The sequence below is a fragment of the Nannobrachium achirus genome, assembly GCF_963921795.1.
Source record: "Nannobrachium achirus genome assembly, chromosome: 19".
NCBI lineage: Eukaryota > Metazoa > Chordata > Actinopteri > Myctophiformes > Myctophidae > Nannobrachium > Nannobrachium achirus.
In genome coordinates this window covers 40903892-40926316 of record NC_137826.1, presented here as the reverse complement: position 1 = coordinate 40926316, position 22425 = coordinate 40903892, and the positions used below count along the sequence as shown (strand labels likewise).

General features: G+C 43.6%; 1 protein-coding gene across 1 annotated transcript in view; it reads right to left on the bottom strand.

Moving 5' to 3' along the window:
- The window catches only part of tecta (tectorin alpha), a gene marked incomplete at its 3' end in the record, with an annotated part of 64291 nt that overhangs the window by 23689 nt on the left and 18177 nt on the right, over nt 1-22425 (bottom strand). Inside the window, exons 10-16 of the mRNA XM_080749472.1 lie at nt 17899-18241; nt 4006-4297; nt 2392-2425; nt 1817-1884; nt 1543-1682; nt 1133-1420; nt 394-531 (exon numbers count right to left, since the gene is read on the bottom strand). Of these exons, the coding sequence (XP_080605598.1) occupies nt 394-531; nt 1133-1420; nt 1543-1682; nt 1817-1884; nt 2392-2425; nt 4006-4297; nt 17899-18241 (1303 nt within the window). The remainder of the gene's footprint in view (nt 1-393; nt 532-1132; nt 1421-1542; nt 1683-1816; nt 1885-2391; nt 2426-4005; nt 4298-17898; nt 18242-22425) is intronic.

Genomic DNA, 22425 nt, shown 5'->3' with positions numbered 1-22425 from the left:
CGAGGCCCCCAGGGGGGTCCCCAAATTATTTTGGGGGGGTCCCCAGATGTTTAGCTTATGGGTTAACACATTGTTTTCTCACTTAACAGTAAACAGAACAACATACAGTATAAGTGTACAGGGTGTCTACACATTTCTAAAGTGACAATTTATGGACTTGTAGAGGCATATACTGTAGAAGCATATATTGTGAAAATACACTCACAACACCTCGCATTGCGAGGCATTGTGAGCATGTGGATCTGCTATTTTCACAATGGAACAGATCGAGACCAACTAAATGTAATGCCTACTCTTAAAATTCCAAGTGCTTGTCAAAGTGGTCCCCAGTTGAAATATGATTATTTTGGGGGTCGCAGACTGAAAAGGTTGAGAACCACTGCATTAGAATACCTGCGCCGTCGTTCCTCCCAGGCCGGTTAGGGGATCTCCTCCGCTGGCAGTCCCTGTGCTCCACGTGATTTCTCCATAGTTGAACATGGAGAAAAACGCCACACCGTCTGCGATGAGGACTGACTGGAACGTGTTTACCTTTTGACATGAGAATGAAGATAGCTTCAGCAACAGTAAAGCCACTCTTTTAGATAATGTGTGATAGTGCTCGAAATTATTCAACCCCCTCTGCCAAATTTGTTCATTAGTGTAGCCACTGTTCCTTTGACTTAGAACTTGTGAACTATGCTCAAAACTGTACTTTTTGGAACATTCAGTGTCTTTGCAATTGTTTTATATCCTTTTCCTTTTTTGTAAAAAACAATAATCTCTTCTCTGAACTTTTCTGACCATCCCTTAGACTTAGCCATGTTTCTAAGTCAACAAATTTCTAGTCCGGCCAGATTGCACATCTGATGCAACTATTTAAGCCCTTGATTAGTCGATTGTAGTTGGTTACAGATGTTTTCAGGTGTAATTAAGAGTTGAATAATTGAAAATGAAAGTGGCGTTGAAAGTGGCATTTAGCATTGAATTAAAAAACAAACAAAAAAAAACTAGAAAAGTTACTTTTGTTGAGCTATTTACAGTGTTCTTGTATGATACATCATACAGTAAAAACCACAGCAGAGGACAGTATTAACAATGAGTGTAAAATGTGGCTCAAGTGGACCCAAAAGGGTCTACATCTGTCATTTACCGGAGTTGTCTGGCTGCCTCCGTAGAAAGTGACCTGGTGCCATGTTGTAATAAAGATCCATGAGGCTGTGAAGTTGGGCATGTTCCTGAAGTATTTGCGGATATCTTGCGTAGCTCTCTCTAGTATTTCCGGTTCTGTGCTCTCCCGGTAGTACACGTCTCCCCGGATGCCGTTGTGCACGTCTGCCCATAGTGGCGCAATGAACGACCTGCTGTCACTCAGAGGGAAGGCCTCCGGTGTGAACTGGCTCACCTGCACGTTGAAGGAGATGACGCCATTGTTGTTGACCTGTAGAACAGAAAGAGAGAGAGCTGTGCTTTAATCTTTTACAGCAAGCAGAGAGGTCAGAGGAGGAAGCTGCTTCCCAAAAGGTCATTATGGATAATGTCATGGGTTGAATCAAGCCTTACGAAGATAGAGCGGTAGGGACTGTTGAAGTAGATGAACGGAATTTGGAGGAGGATTTCAGGAGAACTCCCATCATCCATCTTGGGGGTTTCGAGATCCCGGGCGGCAGGTCCGTAGGGGTAGAGGAACTCCTCGGTGCTCGCTAAATGAGGGGGAGGTGGCAGTTTTTAAGATAGAGCTAATAGTAGCATCCACTGGGCATAAAATGCTAAGGAACTGGGTTGTGGAAGGACATTCATTGTCAGGGACATATGGGACATTTACTAATGTACTTACAACTTGCTGTCTGGGATAAGATGCTGAGGAGGTGCAACAGGATGAGTGGACTGCCTGGCCTGACCATCCTGAAAACAAGGGCAGAGGAGAAAAGGAGTTCATGATATGAGCGAGAGTGACCCACGCTTCTGGGACAGACGTGATGTCACTTCCTCGCATTCCGAGTCACACTGACTGCCACGATCAAATCAGAGCAGCTAAAGTTCCGTTGAAAAACCACATTGACTTTATTCGTTTCGCGTCAAAAAAAGGACACAAGTGAGTCACCGAGCGGCTTCTCGTACATGCAAATGCGCTGGACAAAAAGTACAGAGTAAGGGGCGAGCCATCAAGCCAACGTCACGTAACTTCTTTAAGATCAGGCTCCCAGGTCTCCCCTGAGAAGCGCTGAAAAGGCCCTATTATGCATGCCAGAACAATGTGTCAGGATCACATTCGCCTTACGATCCCATGTGAGTGGACACAGTGGTCTAGGGGCCCCTCTGTGCCACGGTTCCCGGCAGCCTTACCCGGCTGACCCACACCACTCCAGCGTCTCTGTGTCTGAGGACGGAGGCTGCTTAGGACCTAATTACCACTTCTGTTTGGGAGCCATCCATGCCTTGTTGGCTAAAGGAAGAGGAGCATAAACACAAGGGCACTAATGGCTTTAAGTGAGTAGGTTTGAATTGCCAAGGTCTCATGCGCGGTGGCCCTCTGTGCCGTTCTGTGCCTAGCCTGGCACACAGACATCCCTTTGCCAAACCGTCGCATATACAGCCAAGTTTGGTGGGTTTGGCGGTCACCGTAATAGCGTTCGGAAACTTGCCGTGTTTAATCGAACAGAACGAAATGTCAGCTGCGACGGAAAAGTGGGGCCATGGATGGAAACGTTTCGACTTTCCTGTTTAACACACTTGACGACGTGTCACATGTCAACTTGACCTTTTACAGTTAAGCACCTGTGACAGTTGAGTGATTTGGTGTAATTACAGTGCTCAGGGTCAACCTATTTAGTGCTTTGAAAAGTTTCATTCCAAAACTCAGGCCTGAACCACTTGATGACTCATCATGGGATGCAGTTGAAGTTTCAAAAGACTTACAAAATATTACTTTATTACTATTATTATTATTATTGTTATTATTATATAAGATAAAGGTTTAATAATTACAGAATGTATACAGTATGAATATGCTTTGAAATGAACAATCCTATAAACATTCCTATACAAACAGTCAAAAGAAAGAGAGCGATAAGGATCCGGTCAGATCAGAACCTTGATGTGTAACATTATAGCGCTGTTGATACAAGGTAAATTGGAATCTCCTCTCTCGAATGTCCATGTCTTCTGTGCGGCGCGTGAATAGCATTCAGTGTGATGGTAAATTGTACTCAGGTGTGCCAGGGTTAGTGGACCCTGGTGAAAGAGGAGCGGTGTATTGTCATCGCGCTGTCATCCCACTATGGCAACAGAGAGATTGCCACAATTGCTATCTTGACTTCTACAGCCCCCCTGCCCCCCCGTCCCTGTCACCGACCACCCCCACATCCTACAGCATCTGACAGACATGTACTCTATGCTTTGTCAACATGACAATTTAGATAAATCTCATGGGGCTTCATGTAAAAGCTGAACAAGCACCCCAAACACTTTTTCCCCCCTCTGGGGTCACACTCCAGGACATGCAGTACATCAGATCAGGAAGGCAGTGGCCTCAGCTCAGGGATAATCCTTTCACTGCAGCATCCACTGTCAATTCAACAATGTAAATACCAATCACTGCTTGACTTGGGACATGGAAATGAACCTCAATATCCCAAACACGTCTGTTTGGCATGTTATGTTTAGATACCATACATCAGCAAACTGTAATCTCTTTAGCCTTTATAGATTATAGAATACATCGCTGACAGCTTAACATCTGATTATAATACTAATGAGTGTTCTAGTACAGTGAAAAAAGAACACAAAGACAAACTGAAGGTATCTGCACCCACAGATTCACCAATAAAATATATGATTTTATGTCTATGAAAATTGTAACCTAAATATTTTGATCACAATCTCCCCGTGTTCATGCATCGATTCACCTATTAAAGAATGACAGTAATCGTGGGAGAAATATCTATTCTATGTCGGCAGCGACACTTCACTACAGCGATAAAAGCAGAACGATGGGGTTGAGAGGAGAGATGATGTTGCACTCACCTGCCTTCAGAAGATGGACCTGTAGCACCTCACCGCTCACACCAGGCTGCCTCCTCGGAGCAGTGTCCCATCCAGAAGCATCCAACTGGCGGTGGGGGCAGAGAGAAAGCAGAGGGTGGGTGCAGGGTGGATGGGGGGCGGCAGTCAGTGAACGGATGGGAGGAGAAGGGGGTGGGGGACTGCTTGTCCGGAGGACGGAGGAGGACGATGGTAGAAACTTCTCGTCCCAAAGATCCTTGGAGGGATGATCACCAGCGTTAACAGCGGTCCACTCCACGGGGCAGCCAAAAGCCTGACAGCCACAGGCTGCGTGACCGCTTTATGAAAAATGAATATGGATCCCGAAGTGGTTCAGTTAGCAAAAAGAGAGAAAGTAAAGACAAAAACGAGAGGGTTGAAAACGCCTCTTGCTGAAGTTCCGGAGTGAACCTGCCTTCGCGAAGCAGGTGCAAACTTTACCAGGGATAGTGTTCAAGTTAATCTGAGATCAGCGCATGGGAGAAGGGGAAGTACTGTAGGTAGAGGAGTGGAAGGGGTGTGAGGGGAGGGGAGGGGAGGGAGATTTTGGAGTAAGACTGTGTGATGGGGGATAGGGTGGGAGTGGAAACAGAGGAATGTAAGAAGAATATGTAGGAAGCAGAAGGAACAAGAGAAAGATCCTGGAAGCTGAGGGAGAGAAAACAACCAAAGTCATGGATGACATCAAAAATAAGAGCCGTTTTCATTTCAAGCATCGGAAGTACAACTTTGTGGACAAAGAGCATTTCACATAGAAATGTCAACCGTTTGGATTAGGCCGTTTGATTGTGCTGTGATAGAGTCTTTTCCCGGTACAGCCTCAAACACTCACCTGACCAAGTAGTACAGTCCGACTCTGGGGCATTTATGGACAAAAAAACAGTGACACACATACACACTAAAAACCACCTGCCTTTCAAAGCGCAGAGGCAGCTAGGGTTACGGAATTAACATGAGTCACTTAGGTCACCACTGAACACTCTCTCTCTCTCCTTTTTTTTTAATTAGGAACAGCCTCATTTACAAGGACATACAAGAAACTTCATTTCCATAGATTGTGGCGTGATACCTGGGGAGCAAATCTCAGGCGATTCCAGGCAGATACGGGCTCTGGGAAGGAGATGGGAGTCTGTTGGGTCTTTGTTCCGGGGGGACAGTGGGACGTAACTGGAGAGGAGGGGAAGGCCAAGACGTGTGAAAGGCTACTGGACGGAGGGCAGACCCCGGGCTCCCATTAACGGGTGCAGAGGCTCTCGGTGGATGGGTTCTTTTATACCACCCATGTCTTGTTGTGTAAATGCACACATACCTTTAACCAACCTGTGAAAGAGAGCAAAACACAAAAGAGGTTGGACCCGGGGAAAAAGAAATACAGTATATCACATACTGTACAGGACGGTGCCTGGTCAAGGGTCGTCCCACATAAGAGATGGTGTGTTTTTCGGGGAAATGTATAGGATAAAGAAGTGGGGAAAAGATGGAGATGAGGTGAATTACCGTGTTTCCTCAGTTGAACCCTTCCTACCTCATCCACACTCTCAGACAATTCATTGGGTGATGAGAACACGATAGGGAAGATAACAGTCCATCTCTCTTCTCTCTCTCTCTCCCTCTCTCTCTCTCTCTATCTCTCTCTTTCTCGTCCATTGGGCTCACTTGCTACGGTAGGAATGACGAAAGTAATTTGAGAAAGTATGGTTATCCCAACCTCCCAACTAAAATGTCTCACGGTATGCACTACTGTATATGACTTACGCTTAAAGCCACTCAATGTATTCATTCCCTTTGACCTTTTACAATTTGTTGTTTTAACAATTATTTTGATAGGCTTATGTACTTTACATTGACTCAATACCTCAGATCTATTATAACTAAAACAATAAAAGTAAACAAAAAAACAACAACTATATATCAACTTATGAAATCATGAAATTACTGTTGCATTGTATGTGCGGTTTCTCTAGCCATGTTGGCTTGTGGTGGCCACTTTGGTCAAAAAGGAATGTTTTGCCACGGACATAGAAAATGAATAATATTAGCAGAAACACAAAAAGAGCTAGTCCTGAATGGCCATAACAGTTTACAAAGGTGGACCCTCACGGGTCCATTTGGTTCCATTTGTACACTCTCAGAGTTACAGTGTGGGGGTCCTCGCAAATAAAACGTTTGAGAACCACTAGTAATGTGCCATAGTAAATCAGTGTCTTTGCCACGGACACATTTGTCCATGTGCGGACATGCTGATGACCCCTGCTTCTAGCCGAGGCTCTGTCCCCATGGTTGCTTGGGTGTCACATCAGTTCAATACCAGAAATCTGGGGGTTCAAATCCCTTGTGACACATGTGGCTTGGCCGTGTGTCTACAGGAGTGGTTCCCAAACTTTTTAGCTCACGACCCAAAAGAGAAGTAGAAGTTTGCCCGGGACCCAAACTAGTGAAAATAGCAGTTCTACAAGCTCACAACGCGGCGTGAAGATCGGCTATTTTTACTACTTCTTAAACATGTGTGTGTTCTAATTCATGGAATTCCGTAGATTTTTCTTTGATTTCTTCATGAAATTACTGAAAAAAAAAAATGGAGGAGATGGAGGAGCTACATCCTCCCGGTGGGGACTCCTCACAGCAGTGGAAACAGAAATGTGTGGGGAGTGTTATAAATGGCATAATGAATGAAATTGGGAGGAAAAAAGGGCATAAGAAACTAGAAAGGTGCAATTCTGGGAAATTGCAAGTGTTGTTGCACTGACGTGAGTCGCAAGGAGTCTTACCATTTATGTTACATATTGTGATGTCAAGTGAAACATGATCAACCCTGTCTGGCCATGACATTGTCCAATCAGAAAAGGGACAGAAAAGGTCCATTGAACTCAATGGAAACAAGAAATCTTGTGAAATAAAATGTCGCCAACCAATCATCAAGGACGATGAAACACGAAAGAAGAAGAAGAAGAACTCAATGGACTTTTGGGATTACAAGTTAAATGAAAACAGGGTTACTTTAGGTGATAGACAAAGGTTAACAGAAAACAAGGTTACTTTAGGTGACATAGAAGTTCTTGGACCTAGAACAATAGTCTGGTTGCCTATAGCGTGTGCATAAAGGGTTCTGAATCTTTTATTGAACTATTCTAATAGCACTTGATGCTCTAGCCGAACTAGTAATACACATCTCATTTGTACATAGGGTGACCATTCTTGCATATTAAACTTCAGCACCCCCCCCCCCCCCCCCCCATTAATTTCAGTTCTGTATGAAAATCAACTCGCAAAGACTGAAACTTGCTTGAGATGAGTCATTGTTATGTGTCTTTCTGTCAACATGACGTTATCGTGTTTTAATGCAAAAGACTGAAACATACAGTACATACAGTACTTACTTAATCCTCTTTGACACAAGTGGGACACAAGGCTTCGATGTCTGCCTACATTGGGACCCATCTTGTGCTGCAAGCTGTGCCTCATCGCCCCATGTAAGGTTCATCTCCTTGAGCTCAGCTGTCACGGTTCGCGGCCAGGTGGTTTTGGGTCGACCTCAACTCCTTTTCCCTGCTGGGGTCCATCTCAGTGCAACCTTTGGGATTCGATCCTGGGCCATTTGGAGCACATGTCCCAGCCATCGTAGACGGCGGGATGTTTAACTAATGTTTTATATGGCGACTTTGGTGACATTTTATCGTCCGGAGAATAATATGAAGGCAAAATAAAAAATAGCCATTAGTGATAAAATGGTGGTAACACTTGCTCTGCAGCCCATGTCTATAATGCAACACATACGGCATCATACTCTGCACTGTATAATTATGGCTATAAGAACCAGTGCATTTTCACAGAATAGTTTCAGGGAGGGCACTAGGCAGGAATGTGTTGTGTGGCAACTCCAAAGGTCACTGTTCAGGCTACCAAAATGCAATATTCAAGATTGTTGAGTTTTATTCTTTAAAAATAGCAAAGAACAGAAAAGTATGAACTGATCTTAGCACACTGCTGTGTCTAAATATTATCCATGCGTCCGTCCGTCCGTCCGTCCGTCCGTCCGTCCGTCCATCTGTCCATTCATCCATCCATCTTCAACCGCTTATCCGGAATCGGGTCGCAGGAGTAACAGTTCCAACAGAGATTTCCAGCGTTAACTCTCCTGCGCAACATTAGCCACTTCCCCCTTGGGGATCCCCGGGCGTTCCCAGGCCAGTGTGGAGATGTAATCCCTCCATCTGGTCTTTGGTCTGCCAGGGGGTCTCCTCCCAGTGGGACATGCAGCGAGGACCTCCCTAGGAAGACACTCGGGAGGCATCCATACTAGATGCCCAAACCACCTAAGCTGGCTCCTTTCCAAGTCAAGGAGCAGCAGTATGCGTGTATGTGCAAACTGTGCAGCATGTACTGTATGTATACATTTAACCATCTATTTACACGTATCTGCCTGGATGTACATTTACTGTACTTTGTGGGCATGGCATGCAGTCTTGATATTCAAAGTGTAATGTGCCAGTGTACGCGGCGTGTATGCTATCTCTGGTCCATGCTGGTACAAACTGCACAGTACACGCCCCCACATTTAATGCCATTACCTTCAGCTGTGTCTACCCATCATAATATCTGATTTGCTATGAACAAAGTCTTATTTCAAAGGGTTGGCATTTAGTATTTTAATTAAAAGGTGTCAGCAGGCCACGCAGATTATGAACCAGGAAACCACAACGCATATAAATAACAGAAATTGCCATTCAACAGCAGCGAAATCTAACTAATCTAACCCGAGGCAGTATTGTAAACTAAAGAATCCACTTATTCTGCTTATTCCGCCAAATCTGCATAGTAATTTATACATTTCCGCCAAGGGGAAGAACACAAATATATATATATGGGAATATATATATATATATATATATATATATATATATATATATAATTATAATAATAACTAACTAACTAAATAAAGATATAATAATACAAAAAAGAATACATGTCTGACACAGACTGATGTTTTCACCCTATACTGGAACGCCAGCATTCCATCAACATCTTTATGCTGCTGTCTGTGTGGGAACAGGGGTTAAGGGTATCCAAAGCCTCATAGGTTCTGGAGAATCCATCAAGCCTGACCATTGACAAAGAGAGAACCCGGACTGGCTTCCAGGTGAGCTCAGTTGGGCAGTCACCTAATCCCCGGAGCGGCCACTCTTAATTCAACCTCTCAAACCTTCCCCTCTTGTGCCCAATGCAGTTGGCCTTGCCCTGCCCTCCTCGCCTCCTCTTCTTGCTCACATTGTGAGAGAGATCTCCTTCAGGTAACCCAAACCACATTAGACCCCGATGACTTCCTTCACCCCGGCACACAAAAGAGGCCGTTCAGGCTTCCCTGCCCTCGGTTCCCACTTCATAATGCAATGGGGCAGATCAGTATACCTGCGACTCAGACAGGGGTCGCGAGGATATGCAGGGAGGCGTTGGCGAACGACACCAGTCAGCCACCCACCCACCGCACCACTCCAATCCACCCTCCATACAGCATGTCCATCTCTCCCAACCTCACTCTAAAGGTCTTTGCACACTGCTGCGTTTTTTTTGGTCAAATAGAGGAGATAATTTCGAGCAGGGTTGCCGATTTTCCCAACTGTCGCCACTATAGGTCCCTTGCTCTCTCTCCCTCCTCTCTCCTGGCCTGACATCATACATACAATCCCTTTTATGGCCATATATGGAGTTCCCTGCTCTGAGTATCTGACATCACTGTGATGTCACCTGTTTAAGCCCATATATGGAGATCCCTGCTCTGAGTATCTGACATCACTGTGATGTCACCTGTGATGTCACAGTTATGTGTCAGGGGAACCACAGTGTCAGGCGTTACCCGTCCAGACGGACGTCTACGGACAAGCTGTGACGATTCTGTCCTTGAAAACTGCCACAGTGTGATGCACTGACAAAAATACGACGTTCACTTTTAACACTGAGCCAATTAATCACTTAGGCCCTATTTTATCAAGGGTTTTTGTTTACAAACACACACGCTGGGTTTTTATTTGCTTTCAGGGGGCAAAACCACTTTGAAACACACAAAGTGTATTAGACTATAATCAGCTGTGATTGATTAGAGTCAGGACTAGAGTCAGCTAGAGCAGTGGTTCAATCTTTTTCATTTCAAGGTGCATTATTTACTTGGCATTTGAGCCACGGATTAGGATGTATTGATGTTGGTGCCAAAGGAGAAATAAACAATTCTTCTATTACATTCTCTAATTGTGTAGAATTCTTGTAAATTAAGTAACGCAGATATTAACCAACAATTTAACTCTTGAGAGCGTGAAGTGAAACCAAATAGACCCGAAAGGTCTGCAGAGGAATAAGGAACTCGCCTGGCTACTGGACCTACAGAGAGCCGTTTACACTGATTCGTTTAGAGGCTATACTCTCCATTACACAAACAACCAACCAGAATAAACTGCTTCAAATGTAGGCTACTGAAATACAACACTTCGCGTTGTTCATTCACAGACGTACATTACTTAATCAGTTGCTATTTAACATAACAAATAAGGTGTTTGTAGTCATATATTTAAATCGGTTTGAGTCAGTGTAAAATGGCTTTCTGTAGGTCCAGTAGCCAGGCGAGTTCCTTATTCCTCTGCTGCGTCCTTATATATTCCTTTGTTGTATTGTTTTAAAAGTTTAAAGGTCTACATATTTTTCCAATGCATATCCAGGCCTTTTTGACGGATTGGAAGAGATTTCGAAGCTCTGGGTCCAAAACGGAATGAATATTTAATGTGTACAAATCCGCGGTATTTACATTAAAGTGAATGGGCCCATTAGAGGCGGCTGTGATACTAGTCGGAGGTCGAGGCGGAGGGGTGCATCTCTCCATTCCAACATGTCTCCTTTCCGACAGACACTAACCCTATCTCTTACCCTCACCCTAACCTTAACCTCTATGGAAGTGTTGCCACTCCGACAATAAGAAGTCACTGTCGGAGTGGCGACATGTCGGAATGGAGAGAGCCCCCCGAGGTGGGTACAGCGTTTGGAGGGGCGGAGTTGCGATTTGTCTATTGCTAGGTCAGAAGACCTAGCTGTAGTTTAAAATAAATATTTCACCCCACTTATGTATTTTTTCATATTTTTTTAGAGACTCCACTGAGTACCTCTAGAGGGGGGCTCAAGTACCAGCAGTGGTACACGTACTAGATGAAATAATAAAGCTGGACAAGAACTATGTGTGGTTACGCTATAGGCAAAATCAAAAGCAGTCTTTGCCCCAGCTGGAAACACACCGTTCCCTTTTTCCATGCTGTAACTCCACAACAGCCTACTTTACAACTCGTTGTACTGGCATGGAGCCAAGCACCCTGCAACCTAAACAGGAAGGAAGGCTTTCAGGCCTCTGAGGCGGGCGAGCGAGTCTCAACACCACAGATATCTATGAAATCTCTCCAGTCAGTCGGTTAGGTGTAGCCAGCCAGGCTGCACCTGAACTTGTGTCACCTTGACCCAGTGTCCACGCTCTCCCATCTAAGACCACCGTTAGTCTAGCCTGAACCCCTAATGGCTGCTGCTGCCTGCATAGGCTCCAGACAGAACACCTTAAACCCTCGAGAAGGTCTGCAGCCAGGGGCGTCACAAGGGGGAGGGGGGAGTGGGACTGAGTTACTAGGGCCCAAGGTGGAGGGGCCTTAATTTAGCTATTGAAAAATAGCAGATATACAAGCTCACAGCGCGGTGCCACGCTGCGAGCTTATAGATCTGCTATTTTTGAAAAGTCATGAAAATGTGTGCAAATCTTTGATTATGTATATTTTTTTAGCAAACATTTGTAACTCAAATTTTGCTTCTGGGGGGTCCCTGGAACTAATATTTTGAGATCATTTTGGGGGTCCTTCACATGAAAAGGTTTGAGCACCACTGACATAGAAACATAGGTTTTTCAAATAACCTTAGAAGGATTTGAAATATTCAAATACTTGCACAAGATTTTTCAAAAATAGCAGATCTACAAGCTCACAGCGCGGCACTCGGTGCCACGCTGTGAGCTTGTATATCTGCTATTTTTCAAAGTTAAAGCACAAAATAATGCGTAATAATGCGTTCCCAGTTCCCCCTATGAAGAACATTCATGGGGGGACCCACAATGAATCCTTGTACCCAGGGCCCAGAATTTGGTGCGACACCCCTGTCTGCAGCTGATAGTAGCGTATGTGTATGTGGGTGGGTGGGGGGGATATAGATACCCTGCTCAGGATTAGAGGCATGCTGCTGGGAACCGGAGAAGGAGAACATAGAGGGAATGCCCCCCTCGGAAACACAACACCAACTGACACATATGGAATGGAGTCTTCGCAACTTGGTAAAAAAAAAAAAAAAGTAAAAGAAAACGCACATGTATGCCAAAGAGGGAATAGCAGAATGTAGTCTTCTCTACACAGCCAAGCACTCAGCCAATGAAACAGAGCTGTGAAGGCTACCCATGCGTACAGACTGCCAGCAACTCGAAGCCTCTCTCCTGTGGCTCAGTCCATACCTCCGGGCCAACGGTCACTTCCATGTTGGCCTGTTGCAGCCGGGTGCCGGGTTTCAACGTATACAACTTTTTAGTGGCCAAGGCTTGTAAGAGGCTTGCAAGCCACTATTGAGATTGTAGTTTTTCTTATTCTTCCGCAGCTTTTTCTGTCCTGGCTTGACCGTGCTGTTGCTTTTTACGAAACTCTGCACTATGGTAGAGGGCTATGCCAAACAGCGAAAACACAAAACTCGCAACCATTGGCCAAAGAGTGGCGCGGTAACACGCCTTTGAAAGTGCAAACTTTGAACAGGTATAGCTCATGCACTGTTTGACATACAGCTATTAAACCTTTATACACGTATGTGTCTCTTCATGCCGAACAACTTTGCCACTCTGACTTTTGACCTCTGACCTTTAGATCTCCCACCATTTTGAATTATATGAAATCTCCTCCTGCGATCTTCGTGTCACATGCACAGAACTTTTTTTACATGAACTTTGGACCAATATCTAAAGATCATTCTGATCCGATTTCTTTTTTATTGAAACATTCTTTTTTAATAATTCAATGAATATTGCAGTTTTATGCAAATTATTATTAATGAATCATGGTTAAAATGAATGGGTTTGTACTGTACCGGAAAGGGGTGTGTGTGAATGAATATCAAATATCTAAATAAAATACCGAATCAAGCAACTTAAAAATTGTCTATGGTCCTCACAAAGTCAGAGTCGACATTAAAATGACCCCAGATATTTCTGAAAGCTAAATTAGCCTTTAACTCTGTAACATTTTTACCTAATTGTTTGTGGAGTTACAGACCCTAAAGTAACAATTTGGTTCCTAACTATCCATCATTTGGCTTGGACCCCTCTGGAACATATAACCTCCAGGACCCTTGGGGGTATAATGTCAGAGTTCCTACACATTTTCAATTTAAAAATGTCAAACTTTTACAGATATTTGACTTCGGAGTACAAATAGCTAATATTTATTGTGTAAACCAGGGTGTCCAAAGTGCGGCCCGGGGTCAAAATGTGGCCCGAGGACAATTCTTATACAGCCTGCAGCTTCATTCCTAAATTGTATTATAAACAGCCTGCCAGCACTGTCAATCTAGAATATTTTAAATTGTCAGGATTCATGGTTCCCCGTTGTCTCATTCTGAAAGGGTCAAAGAAAGGCTATTTTGTTGTATTTATCACCTTGCACATGATGGTTACATTCGGTAATGTGAGTTATTTGTGTTTTGTTCAGAGCACACAGCTGACAAATGACCATTGATATTAAATATTGATGATGATAGTTAAATAAAATCTTTTAATTGCGATGCATGTCAGATATACAGTATAGTCGGCCCTTGGTTGTTTTAATATTTTCTAATGTGGCCACCTTTGAAAAAGGTTTGGACACATCTATGTTACATTCTGATTATAGCCAATCTACAAGCTAATTTGTCTCAATGCAATATAATTGTGAGCTTGTGTTTAGTTTTTCAATTTTGTGACTCGTGTTGGATCCCTGATATGAATATTTGTATTCATTATATTAGTTAGGCAGACAGACAGACAGTATTGAAAGTCAGAATATGTTTACACTGGAGTATGCAGTCAGTTTTTCAATTCTGTAAGAAAAAGCTACTTCTCACTCAGCTATCAGTTGACAGGCTGTTGATGGCAACAGGCTGCATTTAATGCATAATCAATCAGCAGAACAGTCCTGTGTAAATGATTTACATTCAGAGGCTGACACCATTAAGCCTGCTACATGTTCTACATATTTCATAGCTCATTTCAGGAAATAAAACACATAAAAACCTCATAAGATCAAAAGCTCCAATGTACATTTGTACCAGATATAGCCTTATACAGTGAACCAATATACATTAAATCCAAGCGGGTTTATACAGCGCTTCCAAACACGCAGTCATCAAGATCACAACCATCTCCACATTCTAACATTATTTCATTTTACTTCTCTAAAAGTAATTGTATGCTTTCAATACTTTGAAAGTAAACAAAGAACACACAAAATAAATGTTATTTTTTCTTACAACACACAAAACAAGATTAGACTAATATGACATAAATCCCTCATATCATGAAAAAATGATAATTCCCAAAAATGTATTCCTAAGTAAAGCATGATAACCCATCTGCCATCTCTCGTCCCATCATCAAAATGCATCGCTAACTTTAATACAAGCATAAAATCAAATCAAATCATGTTAAAACACCTGAGAGTTAATAATGGATCCAGTTATCTACAAAAAGCAAGTTCCAATGTCTGATAAGGAGAGGGCCACTTTAGTTCATTTTTACACATGATTTAAAAAGTTGTGTAAGGCACAGCATAAGGGTATTTCAAGACATATCTTTGGCAATGACAAAGCTGTTAAAGACTGGTAATCTACTTCTAAATGAGCACCATAGCCAAGTTATATACGTACACACTCAGACGAGAACAAGCCAATTAGGCTCTGCCACATCGAATCAAAATTTCATGCAATTGAAGAGCACAGATTAATCTATTCAAAAGAAGTTCAGTAGGATTTGAGCTGTTTTTAAGTCTTTCAGTCCAAAGTCTGTCTCAAGTGAAATATGTATTTTTGTCTTTCAGGTCTCTAAATGGTGGTCATACCCAAATGACACAGCACCATTTCTAATTCCTTTTATTGTAATCGTTTCTTGCTTAGCTGAAACAAGGTCCATTGAATACATTTTGACCCTTGACCTATGGGACACAGACACCAATGTCTGAAGGAGATGCAGAGATGTTTGAACTCAACCTGCAGGGAGAGACGGCTGCGAAACCCACTGCAGCAACCAACAAAAGGAGCAAGGGAGCCTCTCGCTGAGACATCAACAGTGTGATGAACACTTAAAACACTTAAAACTTGGTTCTTTGTGACAGCTTTACAGCGCCACTCACATGCCGGGCATTATACACCACAGTGGTTTTGTGGTGTTTCCAGTGGTTTCATGTGGACACACACTGTTCTTGAAACGATTCTGTGTGTACGTTAAACGTTTTGAAAACGACTCGGTGACATTTTTTTAAAATATCTTTGTCTGGAGGTGGCCTAGGACGGTGGAGTGCCCTGGCCAGCTAGAGCCTGCTCTGCCCCATAGCCCCAGCACAGTGTGATATACAAGTTTATGTCATCATACGTGGTGACATAAACGTGGTAAAAAAATCTACCCTATGAATAAAGATTACGCTTTTATCACCGTATAGGTTTTGTGTTCCAAGGGGGAGGTACTCATGTCATGACACAAACAGTTGCACAATTGCACGCAAAGAAATGTCTTAAAACCATCTCGGCCAAGTCCACGTCCAGTCTCAAAGTCTCACATCTGTCAGAGCAAGCCTCAAGTTAAGTCTCAACTTTTCCTCTTGAAATCCAGCTCAAATCCAAGTCTGAAGTCTACAGGTCTATGTTTAGCAAGCTAGTTCTGAGTTACATGTAAACGGCTGATCATATCAGACAAGTTTGATACTTGCATTTTCATTCACACATCATATGATGAACTACAAATTAATTTAAGTGTTGCGGTCGATTTGCACTACAGCCCTTTTTAAAGTTCCTTAACTAATTGATCCCCGGGGGTAATTCAGATTCAGACAATGCACGTCTATTGGCCAAATTTCTCATGTCTCTGAGCCGATTACAGCTGCTGATCTTTGAAATTTTGAAAACCTTTACAATTGAACAGTGCGAGCGAACAGGAACGTCGGTTTCTGACCCCCCCAGGTCCTGTGAAACAGCATAAGGAGGTGTTGGGTGAGTTAGATGGATGTAACGTAGAGCCTGAGCGGGGGCTGGGTAGGTAGAGGACCACGGCCTGCTAGCTGAACCCATTGTAACCTAAATGCAGGGGAAGTGTCCGTGACACAGTGGCCGGTGTGTGGTTACCATACAGCCCGCCTCTACTTAACCACCCTCCGCAGAGAGAGAGCCACTCCATTCACAGGGATGAACAGCCAGAAAACCCTGACGTAACATGAGCGTTCGACACCCCTTCTTTTTCCCCTGTCGTCCCCGGAGCCCACCTCACCTCAGCCTGGGTCTTATCTTTATGCCAAGGGCTCCTTATCCCCTCCCAGTTGTGATTAGCAGTGACCATGTGCTCTATATGCACAAGTCCTATTGTCCACGATGCTCCCCGATTTCAGCTTGTGGTGTGGCAACTATACCAGTGCCAACATGCATTAATTAAAAAGAAAATGTGTCGCTAATAGAAAAGACTCTATATTAAAGTGTTTGTGCATACTGTTGCATATATAGTACAAATTAGTAAAACGTGATGGGATCTGTGAAACAAACATCTTTACAAAGGTTGGAGGAAAAACTTTAAAAACCTATCTTTTCCAGAAAAGGAAAAACTATATCGAAACATAAAACTTGGTATCCAGTGAGGCGTTTCTTGGGATACAGGTCAGGTTGGGCACTAGGGACGTCTGGGCACCTCGATGTAAAATTTGGCTATGTTGTCCAACATGTTAAAAGATAAAATAAAGTATACATGATGTGAACATGGTACAACATTATCAGACTTAATTTTAACTTCTTAAATGACATGATATATAGGTTTTGTAGCAATTTGTAACAATTATAGAAATATTAGACCTTAATTGTTGAATGTTTAAGCATGTAATGATCATGTATACTTTATTTTACTTAAAGGAGTTCACCCCCAAAATTACCTTTTCTCTATTGATTAATCGTGCCCCGGAGACTCGATTTCAATCATATTTTTTTGAGTAATCAATAGAAAAAAGAAAATCTTTTTGGGGGCGAACTACTCCTTTAAGATCATGTTTCAAATACCGGTATTAAATGTTTTAACATTTTGGACAAAATAGCACATTTTTACACGAAGGTGCCCAGATGTCCCTATAGTGCCCAACCGCGTGTATCTATTGCATCTAGCATGAGGCAAGACCCAAATTCAGAGGGAACATTTTTAACTCAAATCTTTGCTTCTGGGGGTCCCTGGAACAACATTTTGAGATGGGATCCAAGGCCAAATACATATCATTTTGGGGTTCCTTGACATGACAAAGTTTGAGAACCACTGATATAGCAACATACGTTTTTTCAGAAAACTTTGGGGATTTAGAAGACATTTCTAGAATTGGCCTATATCAGTGGTTCTCAAACTTTGTCATGTCAAGGACCCCCAAAATGATATATATTTGCCCGCGGACCCCCAACTCAAAATCTTTTGTTCCAGGGACCCCCAGAAGCAAAGATATGAGTTAAAAATGTTCACTCTGAATTTGGGTCTTGCCTCGTGCTAGATGCAGAATAGACACACACTGCCCAACCTGACCTGGTACCGTCTATCCTGAGTTCACCTCTCATGCATCAAGAAGACTCTGAGGAGCTGCAGCGGTTCTTGGCCCTGGGCACCACGTGGATCTCGTCTCCGTCCTGGATGCCGTAGGAGTGCAGTGCGCGGCAGCCGAGCCTCATCTCCTCGGGCCCCGTCACGCAGCACATGACACGGTCCATGTAGAACAGCCTCATGGCGCTGGCGGGCACCCCCACCAGGCTGCGGAGCTGCTTCTTCAGCTCCTGCACCGTCAGCTCCAGGCGCAGGCTCAGCGTCTCCACTGTGTCGCCCCAGCGCACGTCCACCAGCCTGCTGCGGGGGCTCAGGTCCACCTCGGCCAGCGGGGGCAGCTCGCCGTACTTGGACACAAGGACGCGGTACCTGAAGGATGAAGGAAATGTTGTTTTTCTTTTTTCCCCATAGCTCGCTCCCACAGCATTTGAATTCAATTCTGCCCACCATTTTCTTTTACCATGAATAGTTTATTTTTGTGTTTATACACAGCCTTCCCACACTCACACATGAACTTTGTTCTCTCTGGTTATGATGCCGTTGTGTATTATGGACTACCGGGCAAGTGCAATATGAGACATTTAGGGTATTACTTGTGTAGATGCATTATACTGTACAAGTACTGCACCTGTTTTGTGTAGCCCTTATGTATCTGCATTATGATGTTTGTTCAATACTGTTCACTATGCTGCATGGTCTTCCCTGATTAAATAAAGATCAATGGTGATTGATGAATAAAAACAGCAACATCAGCTCAAATAAAAGGATTTTGTGATGAGCGTAAACTATGTCAAAACTTCTATGTCCACACACGGTATATTCACATTTTGTAATAACTAATACTATAGTTGATATTTTTTGTTTTGCAAAAAAAGTCACCTAATATTCAGTTATGCAGGGAAATATCATTGCTGATACACCAGTGTCAGGTGATTTCCAAAACGTACACGGCCAAATTAATAATCTACTCACATTTGGCGATTGGCTTGTGTTAAATACTGTGTGTGTGTGTGTGTGTGTGTGTGTGTGTGTGTGTGTGGGGGGGGGGGGGGGGGGGGTTGCTGTCATGAAAGTCAACAAAATGTGCCAGTTTGAGTAGAGTGTATGTGAATGCTTTTACAGGCACAGTGTGCGTTCCTGAGTTCGTCGGGGACAGAAATACTGCTGGGTTTTTCTGCCTCTCGCTTTGCCGTGAGAAAGCTCTCAGCCACCTCGGGGGAATGCTAGGCTAGAGATAAGGACCCGGGAACGATTAAATAAAATCCAGGAGAAAAGGCCTGTGCTTTCAAAGCTACTGTAACAGCTGGGCCAATCAAAGCAATTTCCCTTCCCTCCCCAAAAACTCCCCCACAAAGCAAATCCCCTGGCCTGGGGTTTCGGGCCAAAACTTCGAAGCCGCCATGGGAATTCTCGTCTAAGGCCACAGTACACAAAAGTACCTTTCTATGAGGAACCATTTAGCTCTAAACTGCTCTCATTTAATGCGATAAGCATAGGCAGTATAACAGGAGGAATAACATCACAGGTGATAACAAGCAGATATCCCAAAAACCCTCTCTAATAGTCTTCCGCAATAGAGGGCGATGTTTTTGGGCTGTGCATTACAAAAATAAAGTGTTGAGGCAAAAATACATAGCATTATATCATTATATTAGCCCAGAATCTCTGCGCAGTTCCCTGGTGGTTTTCCATCTCTCACTGTTCTTTCATCCAGAAATGAGCTGCTAATGAAACTAAATCAATGAAATGCTCATTTCCAGATCCTAACTTCTCTCCATATGCGCTTCTTCCACATCCAACTTTCCTTTATTCTAACTTGCCGTAAAGCTACAGCTTCTGTCGAATTTCTGCTCTAGCCCAGTTCACGTCTCTTTCCTTGCAAAGAATACTTCCTTTCCTGCCTATAGATTTGTCCGATTTTTGTATGTTTCCTTAATAAAACACTAGTTACTAATCCCACAAGCGCCCTGAAACCACACTTCCATCCCCTTCTCTAGTCTACAACATGCTACCTTTAAAAAATAATGATCTTGTATATGTCTGCCGTTGGTGTGAGTTTATGGTTACTCAAAAGACAGGCTGTGTCAGATCTCTGGAGGGAACTCTGCAGACCTGTGGTGTTCACCTGAGTGGACTGTGATCTCCGAGGTCTAGCCAGGGCACAGCCCCCCCACCCGCATGGAAAGGGGATAGTGGCCCGTCCTCTGCTCGCTGACCGTGTCTGACCCCCCCCCCCCCCCCCCCCCCCCACCCCAATAACACTCACATGCAGTCACAGCCAGTGTCTACACACCAAGAGACTGGCACCCGACCAAACAGTGTCTGTGATTTATGCCATTCATTCATACAAGCAGGAAGGAAGTAATGAAACAGCATAACGTCATTGTCGGGTGGAAACCTCGTATCTCCAAGTTTCAAATTTGTACGTTCTTTCGCAAAGTAAAACCCTGCTTCATCATACAAGGCCGTCACAAAAGTAGTGAAAACAGTCGCAGTGCGAGGCGTTGTGTGCTTGTAGATCGGCTGTTTTCACTAGTTTAAATCATTGTTAAAATGATAAATGCAAAATGAACGGTTTTGGACATACAAGGTTTTCACCCGACAACGACGATAAATAAATAGAAGACACTGTTGAGAACTGTGGAAAAATTTGAGATTTAATTGACAGTGTGATGAGGGTTGTTAGGATGACTGGCTGTCACTCTTGTCTCACCGCGAATTTGTGATGCGTTAATCTGGAGGCCGTTTATATACTGTACAATCAAAGTACAGAAAGTATATCCTATATGCTGTACATCATTCTGGTGGTATTATTATTATGAAGTCGTGCACCTCATGTCAAAGGTGAACACACTGCAAGGAAACTAACCGATTTCTCAACTGTATACAGTAGAGTACACACGCACATATATATTATTATATACTATATATCTCTTTAAAAAAAATGAAAATCAAGCTGCCACCTTGTGTATCGGTTTACCAATCAGAGAATTCCCGGTACAAAGCAGTCATTGAGTGGGGAGAGAGTGGTGGCATTGTCTCCCAAAGGTTAGTTTCCCCCCAGACAGGGACTGCGCCTTCCCTAACAAATCCCTCCCCCCACATTCTGCTGAGGTTAAGTGGAATGCAGCCACCGAGGAGTGTGGGCAAGTCGCCTTCGGTGTCAGCCACTAGGAGGGCCTTAAAAAATAATAAATAATACATAATTAATAATAATAACCACACCTTGACAGTGCCCGTAGTTGCGTTCTGGTCTACACGCTCTTTTATTTCAATCCCATTCTTTCATTTTTTTTGGCCAACGTTCTCATGCAGTAATTCACATGTTCATTGGAAGCCTTACTGATCTTCAAACGGTTGTGCTAATTGTACTTTAGCTGTACTTTACTGTTAAGTTTTCCTAATGAAAGGATTGTCGCGTTAATTGCACACTGTTGCTGACTTGTTGCTGGCTGTAATTAAGACCAAAAAGAAGAATGCTGCCTTTGGGTTCTGTTGTTTTTTGTGCGTGCATGGACATGGACTTAGTATGCAGGAAGGACCAAGTTTAATTCCAATGATTGTTATAATTGTCTTTCTTTACTAGTAGTGTCATTGTTTCACTGAGTTCCAAGCCGTTACGTTTAATAATAATAGAAATGGCATTGCAAACACTACATTGGACTGTTGTCGTTAGTTAAGCACAACTTTGGGAGGGTGTTCAGGAAGCCCTTCCTAGCCAGGTATACTTCACATTTCTTTAACCTAATGAGCAAACCAAAAGGTGTAACATGTATGTAATACATAATGCATGACATCTAAAACATCCTGGACAACTGCTTAGAGACATCCATCATCACAATTTATAATACTAGAGGTTCGCGGCCTTCGGCCGCTCACATCTCGAGTCCACGCCCGCTTCTTTACTAAAAAACTTTCCGCCGGACGCACTGGAGAGAAGTGACTTATGCCTCTGCTATTTCTCAGCACTCACTGTGAGTGGAGGCAGCAGCAGCAGCGCACATGCATTGCAAACACAGTGGTGTCAAATTTCTCTCTCTCTCTCTCGCTTGCCCGCCCCCCCTCCCCTGTTGCCCCCTCTCTCTCGTGCTTAGCGAATGAGCGGACGGCATAGGGTTATGGGCGGTATTCCTTACCGTCCTGACGACTACCTATACGACTACCTATGCGACTACCTATGAGTTGGAGTGGATGTAAAGGGGGCGTGGACGGGCTTGGAAGTGGGATGCGGCAATAAGCCCATTGTAAATATAAGATGGAACCTAACTGCTGGTGCAGAGAGCACAAAGGAGCTGGCCAGATGTATGGAGAACCGAGATGACTGGAGACGCAGATGGAGTGTTCGTCTGAGGATGTTGTGGGGAGCGAAAACAAACTTTGTTACACTTTGACAGCCGTATGGAGATGCCCATATTAAAACCGTAATATACCGGCCATCATCTGTACTAAAATTAGCCGACCGTCTTTTTCCGTACTAGGTCAATAAAACCGAAATAAATTATTTTTATCCGAAAATCGTCGATCGTCTAACCTTCCCTAGTCACCGCTCGTCC